At 37.6% G+C, this 16,794-nt stretch overlaps 1 protein-coding gene across 2 annotated transcripts in view; it reads left to right on the top strand.

Moving 5' to 3' along the window:
* RPS6KA6 (ribosomal protein S6 kinase A6) overlaps positions 1 to 16,794 on the top strand; it is a 166,332-nt gene that overhangs the window by 60,895 nt on the left and 88,643 nt on the right. For both annotated transcript variants that reach the window (XM_063083125.1, XM_063083126.1), the window contains exon 4: positions 15,365 to 15,446. In XM_063083125.1, the coding sequence (XP_062939195.1) occupies positions 15,365 to 15,446 (82 nt within the window). The remainder of the gene's footprint in view (positions 1 to 15,364; positions 15,447 to 16,794) is intronic.

Genomic DNA, 16,794 nt, shown 5'->3' with positions numbered 1-16,794 from the left:
GTCATTTAGGGAAAATTTAACAGGGAATCACAGGGTTTAAACCACACTTTAGACCAATTGGACTTGACAGATATCTACAGAATATTTCATCCAACAACCACAGAATATACATTCTTCTCATCTGCATATGGAACATTCTCCAGGACAGATCACGTTTTAGGTCACAAATCAAGCCTCAACAAATTTTAAAAAAACAGAAATCATTTCAAGTATCTTTTCAGACCATAATAGATTAAAACTAGAAATCAGTCACAAGCAGAACTCTGGAAACTGTACAAACACTTGGAAATTAAACAACATGCTCCTGAACAACTTATGGGTCCAATAAGAAATTAAACAGGATATAGAAAAATTGATTGAAACTAATGAAAATAAAGACATATCATACCAAAACCTGTGAGATATTGCAAAAGCAATACTAAGAGAGAAGTTTATTGCAATAAATACTTACATCAAAGGAACAGAAAGATTTAAAATAAATGACTTAATGCTATATACATCTCAAAGAACTAGAAAAACAAGAACAATCCAATCCTAAAAGTAGTAGATGCAAAGTAATAAGATAAGAGCAGAATTAAATGAAATAGAGACCAAAAAAAGATACAAAAATCAATGAAATAAAAAGTTATTTTTTGAGAAGATAAACAAAATAGACAAACCATTAACTAGGGTAACTAAAATAAAGAACAGAGAAGACCAAAATAACGTAAATTAGAAATGAAAAAGGATACATTAGATATGAAGAATCATTAAAGACTATTGTAAACAACTGTATTGCCAACAAATTTAAAAACCTGTAGGAAATGGATAAATTTCTGGACACATACAAACTTTTAAGACTGACAAAGAAGAAATAGAAAACCTGAACAGACCAGTAAAAATCAATGAAATGTTAGCAGTAATCTGCAGTCTCCTAACAAAGAAAAGCCCAGGGCCAAATGGCTTTACTGCTAAATTCTACCAAAGCTTTAAAGAAAAATTAATACAAATTCTCTTCAAACTATTCTGAAAAATGGAATCAGAGTCCACTCTCTCAAACTCATTCTGTGAGGCCAACATCATACTGATACCAAAACCAGGCAAAGATACAATAAAAATCCTCAATAAAACATTAGCAAATAGAATACAACAACACATCAAAAACGTTGTGTGCCAGAATTGAGTGGGATTCATCCCAGGGATGCAAGAATGGTTCAATATATGCAAGTCAATAAATGTGATACACCACATTAACAAAATCAAGACAAAAACATATGATTATCTCAATAGATGCAGAAAAAGCATTTGACAGAATTCAGAATCCCTTTGTGATAAAGACGCTCAGCAAGTTAAGTATGGAAGAAAAGTATCTTGACAGCTTAAAAGCCATATTTGACAAACCCACTGTCAATGTCATCTTGAATTGGGAAAAGCTAAAAGCTTTCTCCTTATGAACAGGAACAAGACAAGGATGCACATTCTTACCACTCCTATTTAACATAGTATTGGAAGTTTTAGCCAGAACAATTAGGTATGAGAAAGAAATAAATGGCATTTACATTGGAAAAGACGAAGTCTGTTTATGTTTGTAGATGACATGATCTTATATATAGAAAAGCCTATAGACTGTACAAAAAAAGCTCTTAGAGATGATAAACAATTTTAGTAAAGTTACAGGATAGAAAATCAACACTCAAAAATCAGTAGCAGTTTTATATTCCAGCATCGAATTTGCACAGAAAGAAATCAAGAAAGCTAATCCATTTGCAATAGTTGCCAATAAATAAATAAATAAATAAAATATCCAGGAATAAATATAATGAAGGAGGTGAAAGATCTCTACAATGAGAACTGCAAATCACGTTTGATTGAAATTTAGAGGTCACAGAGATGGAAAGGCATTCCATGCTTAGATTGGAAGAATTAACACTGTGAAAATGTCCATACTATCCAAAGTAATCTACAGATTCAATGCAATCTCCATCAAAATACCAATGAAATTCTTCACAGAAATAGAAAAAAGAACCCAAACTTTCATATGGAACAACAAAAGACCATGAATAGCCAAAGCCATCCTGAGCAAAAAAATAAATAAATAAATAAAGCCAGATGTGTAACACTAGTTGACTTCAAATTATACTGCAAAGCTGTAGTAACCAAAACAGCATGGTACTGGAATAAAAACAGCCACTTAGACCAATGGAATAGAATAGAGAACCCAGAAATCAGCCCACAAACTTACAGCCAACTGATCTTTGGCAAAGACACCAAGAACATATATTCAGAAAAAGACTGCCTCTTCAAATACAAATGGCCAACAGACACATGAAAAAGTGGTCAGCATTACTCAGCATCAGGGAAATGCAAATCAAAACCACTTGGAGGTATCATCTCACCCCAGTTAGACTGGCTGGTATCAAAAAGACAGAGAATAACAAATGCTGGTGAGGATGCAGAGAAAGTGGAACCCTCCTACACTGTTGGTGGGACTGTAAATTGGTGTAGCCATTATGGAAAACACAATGGAGTTTCCTCAAACAACTACAGATGGAACTGCCATATGATCCAGCAATCCTACTACTGGATATATACCCAAAGGAATGGAAATCATCATGTCAAATGGATACCTGCACACCATGTTTATCACAGTTTCATTTACAATATCCAAGAGTTGGAACCAACCTAAATGTGCATCTTTGGATGACTAGATAAGGAAAATTTGGCCTATATACACAATGGAATACCACTGTGCCATAAAAAAGAATGGAACACTGCCATTCACAGAACATTGATGAACTTAGATGAAATAAGCCAGGCACAGAAAGAAATACCGCATGTCCTCACTCATAAGTGGGAGCTAAAAAACAAATAAATAAATAAAACAAGAAAGAAAGAAAGATAAAGCAATCACAATAATACCTTGAAGTTTCAAAGGGAGAGAACAGAACTGAGGATACTAGAGGTGGGAAAAGGGGAGGGGTGTGTAAAGTAGGAATTTCTAATGAGCTACAAAAATGGTTACATTGTATAATGTTGAATACGCCAATTAGCCTGATCTGAGCACCACATATTGCATATAGGTATAGATATTCAACTCTGTTCCCCACAGATATGTACAGCCAACAATGTTTCAATTAAAAAAAAAGAAAAAGGAAAAAGAATAATACTGAAAAAAATTATAATAAAAAATAAAGATGTGTGATATTCCAGTTCATTTCAGTGAATGCTTTTTGAGTACTTCTTTCTGGAAAATATAGACATTTATGTGATTAAGAGAATAGTGTACTGGAGTAACTCACTCATTTTTCTTCTAGACAGTTTTCTATAATTGGATTAGAGTGATGGAAATGAAATCTCTCCTATCAGGATAGATGTCGTTTTAGGTACAGTAGTTTGAAGCCAGGCAACTACTACTGTCATTGACCATGGGCAGAGGGTGAAGAAATATTTCTTCTTACACTAGCAAAGTTTACCCATAAGACCAAAAAAAAAAAAAAAGGTGATGAATATAAAAAACGGTTACTTCTCTAGACTGAAATGATAGCTTCTATTAGATGCTATATCATACTAGTTAGTGTTAAAACAGTTAGACAAAAAAAAATCTGCATTGTGCAGCAGTATCTTCCTGAAAGCCTGGACTTCCCTTTCTTCTTTGATTGCCTATTCTTACCTTTTATACTCTATTCTTTTCAATCCCACTATGGGCTGTGTTCTAGGACACTGCTTCTGAAAGTGTAGTCTGCATGCCTCTGGGCATCCGCAAGTCCCTTTTACGGAGTCCTCTGGTCATAGCTATTTCATAATAATATTTAGATATTAGTTGTTCAACTGCTGGCACCTCGGTACAGTCATAGCAGTGACTCCAAATGGTATAAGTATTCATTGTATTCTTTACTGCTTCACACTTACAGTTTAAAAATGTCCTTGATGAGGCTTTAACAATTATTAAATTTATTAATTCTGAACCCTCAAAAACACTCAAAAATCCTCCAACTATATGCCAACAAATTTGAAAATCTGGAGGAAATGGATAAATTTCTGGACACACACAAACTCTCAAAACTGAGCCATGAAGATGTAGAAAATCTGAACAGACCAATAACAATAAAGGAGATTGAAGCTGTTATCAGAAGGCTCCCAACAAAGAAAAGCCCAGGACCATATGGATTCACAGCAGAATTTTACCAAACATTCAAAGAGGAATTGACACCGATTCTTTACAAACTATTCCAAAAGATTGAAACAGATGCAAATCTCCCAAACTCATTCTATGAAGCAAACATCACCCTGATACCAAAACCAGGTAAAGATATAACCAAAAAAAACACTACTGGCCAATATCCTTGATGAATATAGATGCAAAAATCCTCCGTAAAATAATATCAAACAGAATACAGCAACACATATGTAAAATTATTCGCCATGATCAAGTGGGATTCATCCCAGGGATGCAAGGTTGGTTCAACATATGCAAATCAATAAATGTGATACACCATATTAATAAAATCAAACACAAGGACCATATGATCATCTCTATAGATGCTGAAAAAGCATTTGATAAAATTCAACATTCATTCATGACCAAGACCCTCTATAAGTTAGGTATAGATGGAAAGTATCTCAACATAATTAAAGCCATGTATGATAAACCCACTGCCAATATCATCCTGAATGGGGAAAAGCTGAAAGTTTTTCCTTTAAGAACAGGAACTAGACAAGGATGCCCACTCTCACCACTCCTATTCAACATAGTGTTGGATGTACTGGCCTGAGCAGTCAGAGAAGAGAAGGAAATAAAGGGCATCCAGATCGGAAAAGATGAAGTCAAACTGTCCCTGTTTGCAGGGGACATGCAGATGACATGATCCTATATATTGAACAGCCGAAACCTCTACAAAAAAGCTCTTGGAGTTGATAAATGATTTCAGCACAGTAGCAGGATACAAAATCAACACACAAAAATCAGTAGCATTTCTATTCTCCAATAGTGAACATGCAGAAAGGGAAATCAAGAAAGCTTTCCCATTTACAATAGCCACCAAAAAAATAAAATACTTAGGAATTGAGTTAACCAAGGAGGTGAAAAATCTCTATAATGAGAACTACAAACCACTGCTGAGAGAAATTAGAGAGGATACAAGAAGATGGAAAGATATCCCATGCTCTTGGATTGGAAGAATCAACATAGTGAAAATGTCCATGCTGCCCAAAGTGATATACAAATTCAATGCAGTCCCCATCAAAATTCCAATTACATTTTTCTCAGAAATGGAAAGAGCTATCGAGAAATTTATATGGAATAACAAAAGACAATGCATAGCCAAAGCAATGCTGAGCAAAAGAAATAAAGCTGGAGGCATAACACTACCTGACTTTAAGCTATACTACAAAGCTATAATAACCAAAACAATATGGTACTGGCATAAAAACAGACACACTGATCAATGGAATAGAATAGAGAATCCAGAAATCAACCCACACACCTACAGCCATCTGATCTTTAACAAAGGCACCAGGCCCATACACTGGGGAAGAGACTGCGTCTTCAGCAAATGGTGCTGGGAGAACTGGATATCCATATGCAGGAGAATGAAACTAGACCCATACCTGTCACCATACACTAAAGTCAACTCAAAGTGGATTAAATAATTTAATATACACCCTGAAATAGTAAAACATCTTAAAGAAAACATAGGAGAAACACTTCAGGAAGTAGGACTGGACTCAGACTTCATGAATATGACCCCAAAAGCATAGGTTACCAAAGGAAAAATAAAGAAATGGGATTTTATCAAACTAAAAAGCTTCTGCACAGCAAAAGGAACAATTAACAGAGTGAAAAGACAACCAACAGGTTTCAAGATGGCGGCGGCTGCGGCGGCTGGCGCGGAGTAGCTGAGGTGGAAAAGGTGGCCACTGGGCCTCAGGCAGTCGGGAAACTTGTGGACCTTCCTCTGGCCATCTCTTAAGGGAGGTCTGCTGCTGCTGGCCGGTCGTGGGGGCTCAACGCCACTTTGCCCCCGGCAGGAGAGGCTGCCTCATTTACAGGCAACAGCTTTGAAGTGTGGAGCAGGAAAAGAACTGATTCTTAGCTGCAAAAGTGAGTCTCGAAACAGGGAACACGGCGCCAGGGCTGCTGTGGATGCAGCCAGGATCCCGGAGGCTGGGGCCGCACTGAAGGCGGCCAGCTGCCCTATACAGGATTCGAGGTTTCAGGCCGGCATTAAAGAAGATTCCTGGGAGCGCCCGAGCGGCGCCGCGACTGAACAGCCCGAGGCGGCAGCGCCGAGAACACGGAAGGCAACAAACCAGAGACAGAGCGAGCGCCCGACCTGGCACAGCACTGTGAGTGATCCCTGGCACAGCTCTGTTCGGGGGGTGGTTGCCCACGCGGCTCCCGCCTGCACCACCAGGCCACTCATTGCCCCGGTGCTGCCTCCATTTTCCCAGGTGCGGGCAGCTCCGCCCTGCTCGGCCATCACTGAGCCCATTTGCTTGGCCTGGCGCGGGGCTTTCCGGACCCTGCGGGCCGACCTCCTCTCCCACTCCCTCCACGGTTCTCTAGCAGGGCTGGGGGTGTGGGGCGTCCCGACCAGTGTTGGGAGGGCTAGGAAGTACGGGCGGGCCGACTGTCACTCCACCACACCCTGGACTCCGACCCCGGTAAACTTCCTGTTACTGGGAGGCAGATACCATCTCTGCGACCACCAGTTTGGAAAAAAGCCTAACGAATTTCTGGTTGGGAATAGTGTGGCAGGAGAGTTCCCAGGTCCGCTTGAACCTGCCGGAGACCAGGCTGCAGGTGGGCGCTAGACTCGGTTTATACCGGGGGGATACAAAGGTGAACAAGACCCGAGAAAGATCTACACAGTGCTACAAAGGCACCCAGAGAGACCGGTCGTCTGTGCCTAGCAGAAACCTGGTAGACTTCCTGGGCGAGGCGGTGCTGAGCAGGGTCTTGAAGGCCCAGCTGATAGACGAGGGGTGCAGAAGACACACCCCAGCCCAGCACAGTGTGCACAGAGGGGGGAGACGTGCGGCCAGGGAGGCGGAGACTCCACAGAAACCACACACCCGGTGGGGTCGCCACTGCACGATCTAACAGCCTGGGCCAGAGCACACGGAACGGGGAGAAGTCCTGTACAGAAAGTGAAAGCTCAACAGAGATCACACACCCTGTGGTACGTGATCCACCAGCCCAGCAGAGTACAAGCTGACCAGAAAGGTGGATCCCCGGAGAAGCCCAAGACCCGAGGCAACCACACACACAAGACACTAGAGGCCAACTGAGCAGTCACGGCGGGAGCCATACCAAATTGGCAACCACAGCAACATCCTAGTTAGTCATTAGTCTCAAACCGGTGGACTGTGAAACCCCCTGCCACAATGAATAAACACCAAAAAAAAGACACCAGAAATACAAAAAATCAAGAAAGTACACCACCAAAAGTTAATAAATCTCATACTCTAGATCCTATAGAACAAGAAGCCCTTGAAATGACGGACAAGGAATTTCGAGTGATAATTCTAAGGAAACTGAATGAGATACAAGAAAACTCAGCTAGACATCATGATGAAATGAGGAAAAGTATACAGGATCTGAAAGAGGAAATATACAAGGAAATCAATGTCCTGAAAAAAAATGTAGCAGAACTTGCTGAACTGAAGAAGTTATTCAGCGAAATAAAAAACACAACGGAGAGTTTAACCAGCAGGCTTGTCGAAGTTGAAGAGAGAACCTCTGAACTTGAAGATGGGCTGTTTGAAATAACACAAGCAGACAGAAAGAAAAAAGAATCAAGGACATGGAAGAAAATCTGAGAGAGATATCAGACAACCTCAAGCGCTCAAATATCCGAGTCATGGGTATTCCAGAAGGGGAGGAAAATGGAGATTCCATTGAAAACATATTCAAGAAAATAGTGGCAGAAAACTTCCCAGGTATAGGAAAAATCACAGATCTTCAGATCCAGGAAGCTCAACGATCTCCAAACGTATTCAACCCAAAAAGGCCTTCTCCAAGACATGTCATAGTCAAATTGGCAAAACTCAGAGACAAAGAGAGACTCTTAAAAGCTGCAAGAGAGAAGCGTCAAATCACCTATAAGGGAGCCCCAATCAGGTTAACATCAGACTTTTCATCACAAACCCTAAAAGCTAGAAAGGAATGGGATGATATTTTCAAAATACTAAAAGACAAAGATTGCCAGCCAAGAATACTCTACCCTGCAAGGCTATCCTTCCGAAATGAGGGGCAAATAGTATATTTCTCAGACAAACAAAAACTGCGGGAGTTCTCTACCACAAGACCACCCTTACAAGAAATCCTCAAGGGAGTACTGGGTTTGGTTCCTGAAAAATAACTACCACTGCCATAAAAACCTAAGAAAAATCTAAACCCACTAGTACAATAAAAATGGCATTCATGAAGAGAAAACAAGCTAACAAAAACACTATCTACAACCTAAGGAACCAACAAACAAAGAAACCAAACAGTAAATCAGAAAGCAAGGAACAAAAGACACCTAAGACAACCAAACAACCAATAAAATGCTAGGAATAAATCAACACCTTTCAATAACAACTCTTAATGTTAAAGGCTTAAATTCCCCAATTAAAAGACACAGACTGGCTGACTGGATCAAAAAGCAGGACCCAACTATATGCTGCCTACAAGAGACCCACCTCACCCATAAAGATTCACACAGACTAAGAGTGAAAGGATGGAAAAAGATTTACCATGCAAACAGAAAAGAAAAACGAGCTGGAGTGGCTATTCTTATATCTGACAAAATAGACTTTAAACTAAAAACCATAAAAAGAGACAATGAGGGACACTACTTAATGATAAAAGGACTGATCCATCAAGAAGACATAACAATCATAAATATGTACGCACCCAATGTTGGAGTAGCCAGATTTATAAAACAAACTCTATTAGACCTAAAGAAGGAAATAGACACTAATACCATAATAGCAGGGGACCTGAACACTCCACTGTCAATATTAGACAGATCATCTAGGCAAAGAATCAGTAGAGAAACACAAGATCTAAACAAGACTCTAGACCAATTGGAATTGGCAGATATCTACAGAACATTCCACCCAACAACCTCAGAATATTCATTCTTCTCATCAGCACATGGATCATTCTCCAGGATAGATCACATATTAGGTCACAAATCAAGTCTCAATAAATTCAAAAAAATTGGAATTATCCCATGTATCTTCTCAGACCACAATGGATTAAAACTAGAAATTAATAACAAACAAAACTCTGGAAACTATACAAACACATGGAAATTAAACAGCATTCTACTTAATGACATATGGGTCCAAGAAGAAATCAAGCAGGAAATCAAAAAGTTTATTGAAACTAATGAAAACAATGATACATCATACCAAAACCTGTGGGATACTGCAAAAGCAGTATTGAGGGGAAAATTTATTGCATTAAATGCTCACTTCAGAAGAATGGAAAGATGGCAAGTGAACAACCTAACACTTCACCTTAAAGAACTAGAAAAACAAGAACAATCCAATCCTAAAGTTAGCAGACGGAAAGAAATCATTAAGATCAGAGCAGAACTGAATGAAATTGAAAACCAAAAAACAATTCAAAAGATCAACGAATCAAAAAGTTGGTTTTTTGAAAAGATAAATAAAATTGACAAACCATTAGCATGGCTAACAAAAAAAAGAAGAGAGAAGACTCAAATAACAAAAATTAGAAATGAAAAAGGCGATATTACAACTGATTCATCTGAAATACAAGGAATCATTCGAGACTACTATAAACAACTATACGCCAACAAATTTGAAAATCTGGAGGAAATGGATAAATTTCTGGACACACACAAGCTCCCAAAACTGAACCATGAAGACGTAGAAAATTTGAACAGACCAATAACAATAAAGGAGATTGAAGCTGTTATCAGAAGGCTCCCAACAAAGAAAAGCCCAGGACCAGATGGATTCACAGCAGAATTTTACCAAACATTCAAAGAGGAATTGACACCGATTCTTTACAAACTATTCCAAAAGATTGAAACGGACGCAAATCTCCCAAACTCATTCTATGAAGCAAACATCATCCTGATACCAAAACCAGGTAAAGATATAACCAAAAAAGAAAACTACAGGCCGATATCCTTGATGAATATAGATGCAAAAATCCTCACTAAAATACTAGCAAACAGAATACAGCAACACATACGAAAAATTATTCATCACGATCAAGTGGGATTCATCCCAGGGATGCAAGGTTGGTTCAACATACGCAAATCAATAAATGTGATACACCATATTAATAAACTCAAACACAAGGACCATATGATCATCTCTATAGATGCTGAAAAAGCATTTGATAAAGTTCAGCACTCATTCATGACAAAGACCCTCTATAAGTTAGGTATAGAGGGAAAGTATCTCAACATAATTAAAGCCATATATGCCAAACCCACTGCCAATATCATCCTGAATGGGGAAAAGCTGAAAGCTTTTCCTTTAAGAACAGGCACTAGACAAGGTTGCCCACTCTCACCACTCCTATTCAACATAGTGTTGGAAGTACTAGCCAGAGCAATCAGAGAAGAGAAGGAAATAAAGGGCATCCAGATTGGAAAAGATGAAGTCAAACTGTCCCTGTTTGCAGATGACATGATCCTATATATCGAACAGCCTAAAACCTCTACAAAAAAACTCTTGGAATTGATAAATGATTTCAGCACAGTAGCAGGATACAAAATCAACACACAAAAATCAGTAGCATTTCTTTTCTCCAATAGTGAACATGGAGAAGGAGAAATCAAGAAAGCCTGCCCATTTACAATAGCCACCAAAAAAATAAAATACTTAGGAATTGAGTTAACCAAGGAGGTGAAAAATCTCTATAATGAGAACTACAAACCACTGCTGAGAGAAATTAGAGAGGATACAAGAAGATGGAAAGATATTCCATGCTCTTGGATTGGAAGAATCAACATAGTGAAAATGTCCATACTACCCAAAGTAATATACAAATTCAATGCAATCCCCATCAAAATTCCAAAGACATTTTTCTCAGAAATGGAAAAAACTATTCAGACATTTATATGGAACAATAAAAGACCACGCATAGCCAAAGCAATGCTCAGCAAAAAAAATAAAGCTGGAGGCATAACACTACCTGACTTTAAGCTATACTACAAAGCTATAATAACCAAAACAGTATGGTACTGGCATAAAAACAGACACACTGACCAATGGAATAGAATAGAGAATCCAGAAATCAACCCACACACTTACTGCCATCTGATCTTTGACAAAGGCACCAAGCCTATTCACTGGGGAAGGGACTGCCTCTTCAGCAAGTGGTGCTGGGATAACTGGATATCGTTATGCAGGAGAATGAAACTAGATCCATACCTCTCACCGTATACTAAAATCAACTCAAAATGGATTAAGGATTTAAATATACACCCTGAGACAATAAAACTTCTTAAAGAAAACATAGGGGAAACACTTCAGGAAATAGGACTGGGCACAGACTTCATGAATACGACCCCAAAAGCACGGGCAACCAAAGGAAAAATAAACAAATGGGATTATATCAAACTAAAAAGCTTCTGCACAGCAAAAGAAACAATTAAAAGAGTTAAAAGACAACCAACAGAGTGGGAGAAAATATTTGCAAAATATACATCTGACAAAGGATTAATATCCAGAATATATAAGGAACTCAAACAACTTTACAAGAAGAAAACAAGTAACCCAATTAAAAAATGGGCAAAAGAGCTAAGTAGGCATTTCTCTAAGGAAGATATCCAAAAGGCCAACAGTCATATGAAAAAATGCTCAACATCACTCAGCATCCGGGAAATGCAAATCAAAACCACATTGAGATACCATCTAACCCCAGTTAGGATGGCTAAAATCCAAAAGACTATGAACGATAAATGCTGGCGAGGCTGCGGAGAAAAAGGAACTCTCATACATTGTTGGTGGGACTGCAAAATGGTGCAGCCTCTATGGAAAATGGTATGGAGGTTCCTTAAACAATTGCAAATAGATCTACCATACGACCCAGCCATCCCATTGTTGGGAATATACCCAGAGGAATGGAAATCATCAAGTCGAAGGTATACCTGTTCCCCAATGTTCATCGCAGCACTCTTTACAATAGCCAAGAGTTGGAACCAGCCCAAATGCCCATCATCAGATGAGTGGATACGGAAAATGTGGTACATCTACACAATGGAATACTACTCAGCTATAAAAACGAATGAAATACTGCCATTTGCAACAACATGGATGGACCTTGAGAGAATTATATTAAGTGAAACAAGTCAGGCACAGAAAGAGAAATACCACATGTTCTCACTTATTGGAGGGAGCTAAAACTTAATATATAAATTCACACACACACATACACACACACACACACAAACGGGGGGGGGGGAAGAAGATATAACAACCACAATTATTTGAAGTTGATACAACAAGCAAACAGAAAGGACATTGTTGGGGGGGAGGGGGGGAGGGAGAAGGGAGGGAGGTTTTGGTGATGGGGAGCAATAATCAGCTACAATGTATATCGACAAAATAAAATTAAAAAAAAAAAAAATAAATAAAGATAATGTTTCCCTTTGAAAAAAAAAAAAAAAAAAAAAAAAAGAAAAGACAACCAACAGAGTGGGGAAAACATTTGCAAAATATACACGTGACAAAGGATTAATAACCAGAATATACAAGGAAGTGAAACAACTTCAGAAGAAAAAACAAGCAACCCAGTTTAAAAATGGGTAAAAGGGCTAAATAGGCATTTCTCAAAGGAAGATATACTAATGGCCAAGAGACATATGAAAAAATGCTCAACATCACTCAGCATTCGGGAAATGCAAATCAAAACCACACTGAGATACCATCTCACCCCAGTTAGGATGGCTAAAATCCGAAAGACTCTGAACGATAAATGCTGGCGAGGTTGTGGAGAAAAAGGAACTGTCATGCGTTGTTGGTGGGACTGCAAAATTGTGCAGCCTCTATGGAAAATGGTATGGAGGTTCCTCAAACAATTTCAGAAAGATCTACCATATTACCCAGCTATCCCACTGCTGGGAATATACCCAGAGGAATGGAAATCATCAAGTCGAAGGTATACCTGTTTCCCAGTGTTCATTGTTGCACTCTTTACAATAGCCAAGAGTTGTAACCAGCCCAAATGTCCATCACTGGATGAGTGGATATGGAAAATGTGGTATATGTACACAATGGAATACTACTCAGGTATAAAAAAGAATGAAATACTGCCATTTGCAATGACATGGATGGACATAGAGAAAATTATATTAAGTGAAACAAGTCAGGCATAGAAAGAGAAATACCACATGTTCTTACTTATTGGTGGGAGCTAAAAATAAATAAATAAATTCACACACACACACACACAAGAAATCGGGGGTGGGGTGGGAAGAAGACATAACAATTACTATTCCTTGAAGTTGGTACGACAAGCAAACAGAAAGGATATTGTTGGGTGGGGTGGGGAGAGGGAGGAGGGAGGGAGGTTTCGGTAATGGGCCACAATAATCAACCACTTTGTATATTGACAGAATAAAATTTAAAGAAAAAAAAGAAAAAATAAATTTATTAATTCTGAACCCTCAAAAACAGTCAAAAATCCTTTTTGGATTTTGTACCCATGCCAGATTTGATAATATCATAAGTCAGTCAATTCAGAAGTATTGATTCACTTAGTTTTGCATAACAGATTATGGACAGTTAATTGATATAGTTTGATATGGTTTTGGATTTTCCATTGCAATGAATCTTTAAGAAATTGCCATTTGTCAAGTTCTGGTATTGTATCAAAGAAGAGTATCCACAATTATTTTAAAAGGCTATTAAAATATTCCTCCCTTTTTCATATCATATCTTTTGAGTCCTGATTTTCTGCCTATACTGCAAACAAAACAACTTAATTGTAACATATGGAATGTGGAAGCAGATACGAGAATCCAGTTGTCTTTTGTTAAGCCAGACATTAGAGATTTACAAAAATGTAAATCGGCACCACGCTATAAAACTTTTTTTTTTAATACTTTTTTTGTTTTGGAAATTATAGTTATCTTTCTAAAATTATTTATGTTCAATGTAATAGGTATCATATGACATTTAGGACCCCATGATAATACAGTTTGGGTGTGTATTCTATTTAACTCAGCTTGAATGATATACTTCTGTGATTAAACAGCCTGATTTAGCATTGTTAGTTTATAAGATATTAATTTTATTTTGTATTTTTTTTAAATAAAGGACACTAATGGTAGACTATAGGGATGTTAAATCTGATGCCTTTTGGTCAAATGTTTACCATTTTCATGAGTGAAAAATCCTGGACTTTTAGTAGTATCCTTTCTGAATTTCAATCCAGTAAAGATAACTCAGTAGAATGAAGCCATTGAAATCTTCTATGGCGAGACCCAGACTTTCTCAGGGTTGTACTTTGTTTGGGGAAATCTGCTTGGAGTTCATACTAGACCTGAGACAAGAAAGTGACGTAGGGTCATAATTTTAATGTTAGCCCTTTGAATGCAGAAATATTTGTCGTGATGTACAAAATGTGATTTGGTTCAAACCCTGAACTCTCCATACTCCAAAGATAGTTTAATGTTGCAAAACCGAACCATTTGTTAATTTGTGGACTGTCCTGATTTGTGTACTCCAAGTGTGGTATAATCTATTCATACTTGTTTTTATAACTGAGGCTTTGTAAAAAGTTAACATTTAACGAGTCATGATATTAGTTTGAAAAAATGAAATATTACTGAAGCTTACTTGGTAACTTTAAAGAGTTTAACTTCCATTTGTTTATTGAGATAATTTGCCATCTTGATTCTTTTACCTGATAGAGAGATAAGCATTGCATCTGATTTCTTATTAGAAAATAAAATGCCTGGTAACTTCTAAAATGAACTAATAAGGAAATAGAAATGAAGATATTAAATTCATGATCATAACTTGTTTGCTCTTTATTAAGGTAACAAAAAGGAGCTTAGTTCTTAAAAGGAGATCTCTAGCTCAAATTAGTCTTTTGTTATGTTATTTATCTCTTACATTACAAACTTCTCAAAGTCCATGACCATGTCGTCTGTTTGTAAAATTTTCTTTTCTACAGTAGTATATATGCAGAATATAATTTACTAAATAAAAGAGAAAATATTAACTAAGAATATAAATTATAATTTATAGGAGAAGTATATCTGATATTAGGGAAAATGCAAGGACATAGGTGTAAGCTAGTGTACGTGCATGTGCGTGTGCGTGTGTGTGCGTGTGTGTGTGTGTAGAGCAGGAATGGCTTGAAATGTAAATTTTCCTTTTTTTTAAAAAATTCCTCTACTAGGTTTTTCTTGTTAGAAAGAAGACTGGCCCCGATGCTGGGCAGCTCTATGCAATGAAGGTGTTAAAAAAAGCTTCTTTAAAAGGTAAAAAATTAGAAATTTTATTAAAATAAAATTTGGCAAATCTTGTTTTAAGAAATATGCTGTGTCGTTTATATAAGGTGAGTAGATATAGTTTTCTTTAACATTACTAATTATTACAGTTTTCTAGACAGTAAGTGATATTTCTAGGTTTGATATTGACATATACCTTAATTAAGTGAGAATGTACACTGGCAAAAAATTTTTTTTCGGCGAGTGGCCAATACAGGGATATGAACCCTTGACCTTGGTGTTATAACACCAAGCACTAAACCAACTGAGCTAACTAGCCAGCCAGTAAATATTTAATGCTAAAAAAAGTGATATATTTAATTGAATTTAAAGTAAACTTACTCATTATTATTATTATTATTTATTAATTAATTTTTATTGGTTATGATTATTTGTGGGATACAAAGCTGATTGTCACCACTCGTGCCCAAGATGTGATGGCCACATCCATACTGGCAGCATACCCATTACCAAAAATTGCAATTATACTCCATGTCCCCCACCAAATTACCACCTCCCTCCCTCCCCATCCCCCTTTCTCCCACTCCACGTTGAGTCCCTAGGTATGCTCTCTCTCTCTACAAGTCCAATGCACCACTGCGGTCTTTCCTTCCTTCCTTCTTTCTCTCTTAGCTCACACTTATGAGTGAGTACATGCAGTATTTTTCCCTCTGTACTTTGTTTATTTAACTCAACATCAGTTTCTCCAAGCTCATCTGGTTGTTGCAAATGGGAGAATTTCATTCTTTTTTATGGCAGAGTAGTATTCTATGGTGTATATATACCACATTTTCCTTATCCAGTAGTCCATCAGTGGACATTTATGTTGGTTCTATCTCTTCGCTATTGTGAACAGAGCTGTAGTGAACATGGGAGTGCAGGTATCCCTTCAACATGATAATTTCCATTCCTTTTGGTATATACCCAGAAGTGGGATTGCTGGATCATATGGAAGATCTATCTGTACTTGTTTGAGAAACCTCTATACTGTTTTCTATAGTGGTTGTACTAATTTACAATTCCCCCAACAGTGTAGGAGTGTTCCCTTCTGTCCACACCCTTGTCAGCATTTGTTATTCTCTGCCTTTTTGATTATAGCCAATCTAACTGGGGTGAGGTTAGCCGTTTGTATGTCTTTGAAAAGTGTCTATTCAGTGCCTTTGTGTATTTTTTAATTCGGTTATTTGTTTTTTTACTGTGTAATGGCTTGAGTTCTTTGCATATTATGGATATTAATCCCTGTTGGATGCATAGTTAGCAAAAATTTTCTCCCACTCTGTAGGTTGTCATTTCACTCTTGATTGTTTCCTTTGCTGTGCAGAAGCTTTTTAGTTTGAAA

The sequence above is a fragment of the Cynocephalus volans genome, chromosome X (assembly GCF_027409185.1).
Source record: "Cynocephalus volans isolate mCynVol1 chromosome X, mCynVol1.pri, whole genome shotgun sequence".
Lineage (NCBI taxonomy): Eukaryota > Metazoa > Chordata > Mammalia > Dermoptera > Cynocephalidae > Cynocephalus > Cynocephalus volans.
The sequence above is the reverse complement of the archived record's forward strand: the minus strand, read 5'-3'. Positions and strand labels throughout refer to the sequence as shown.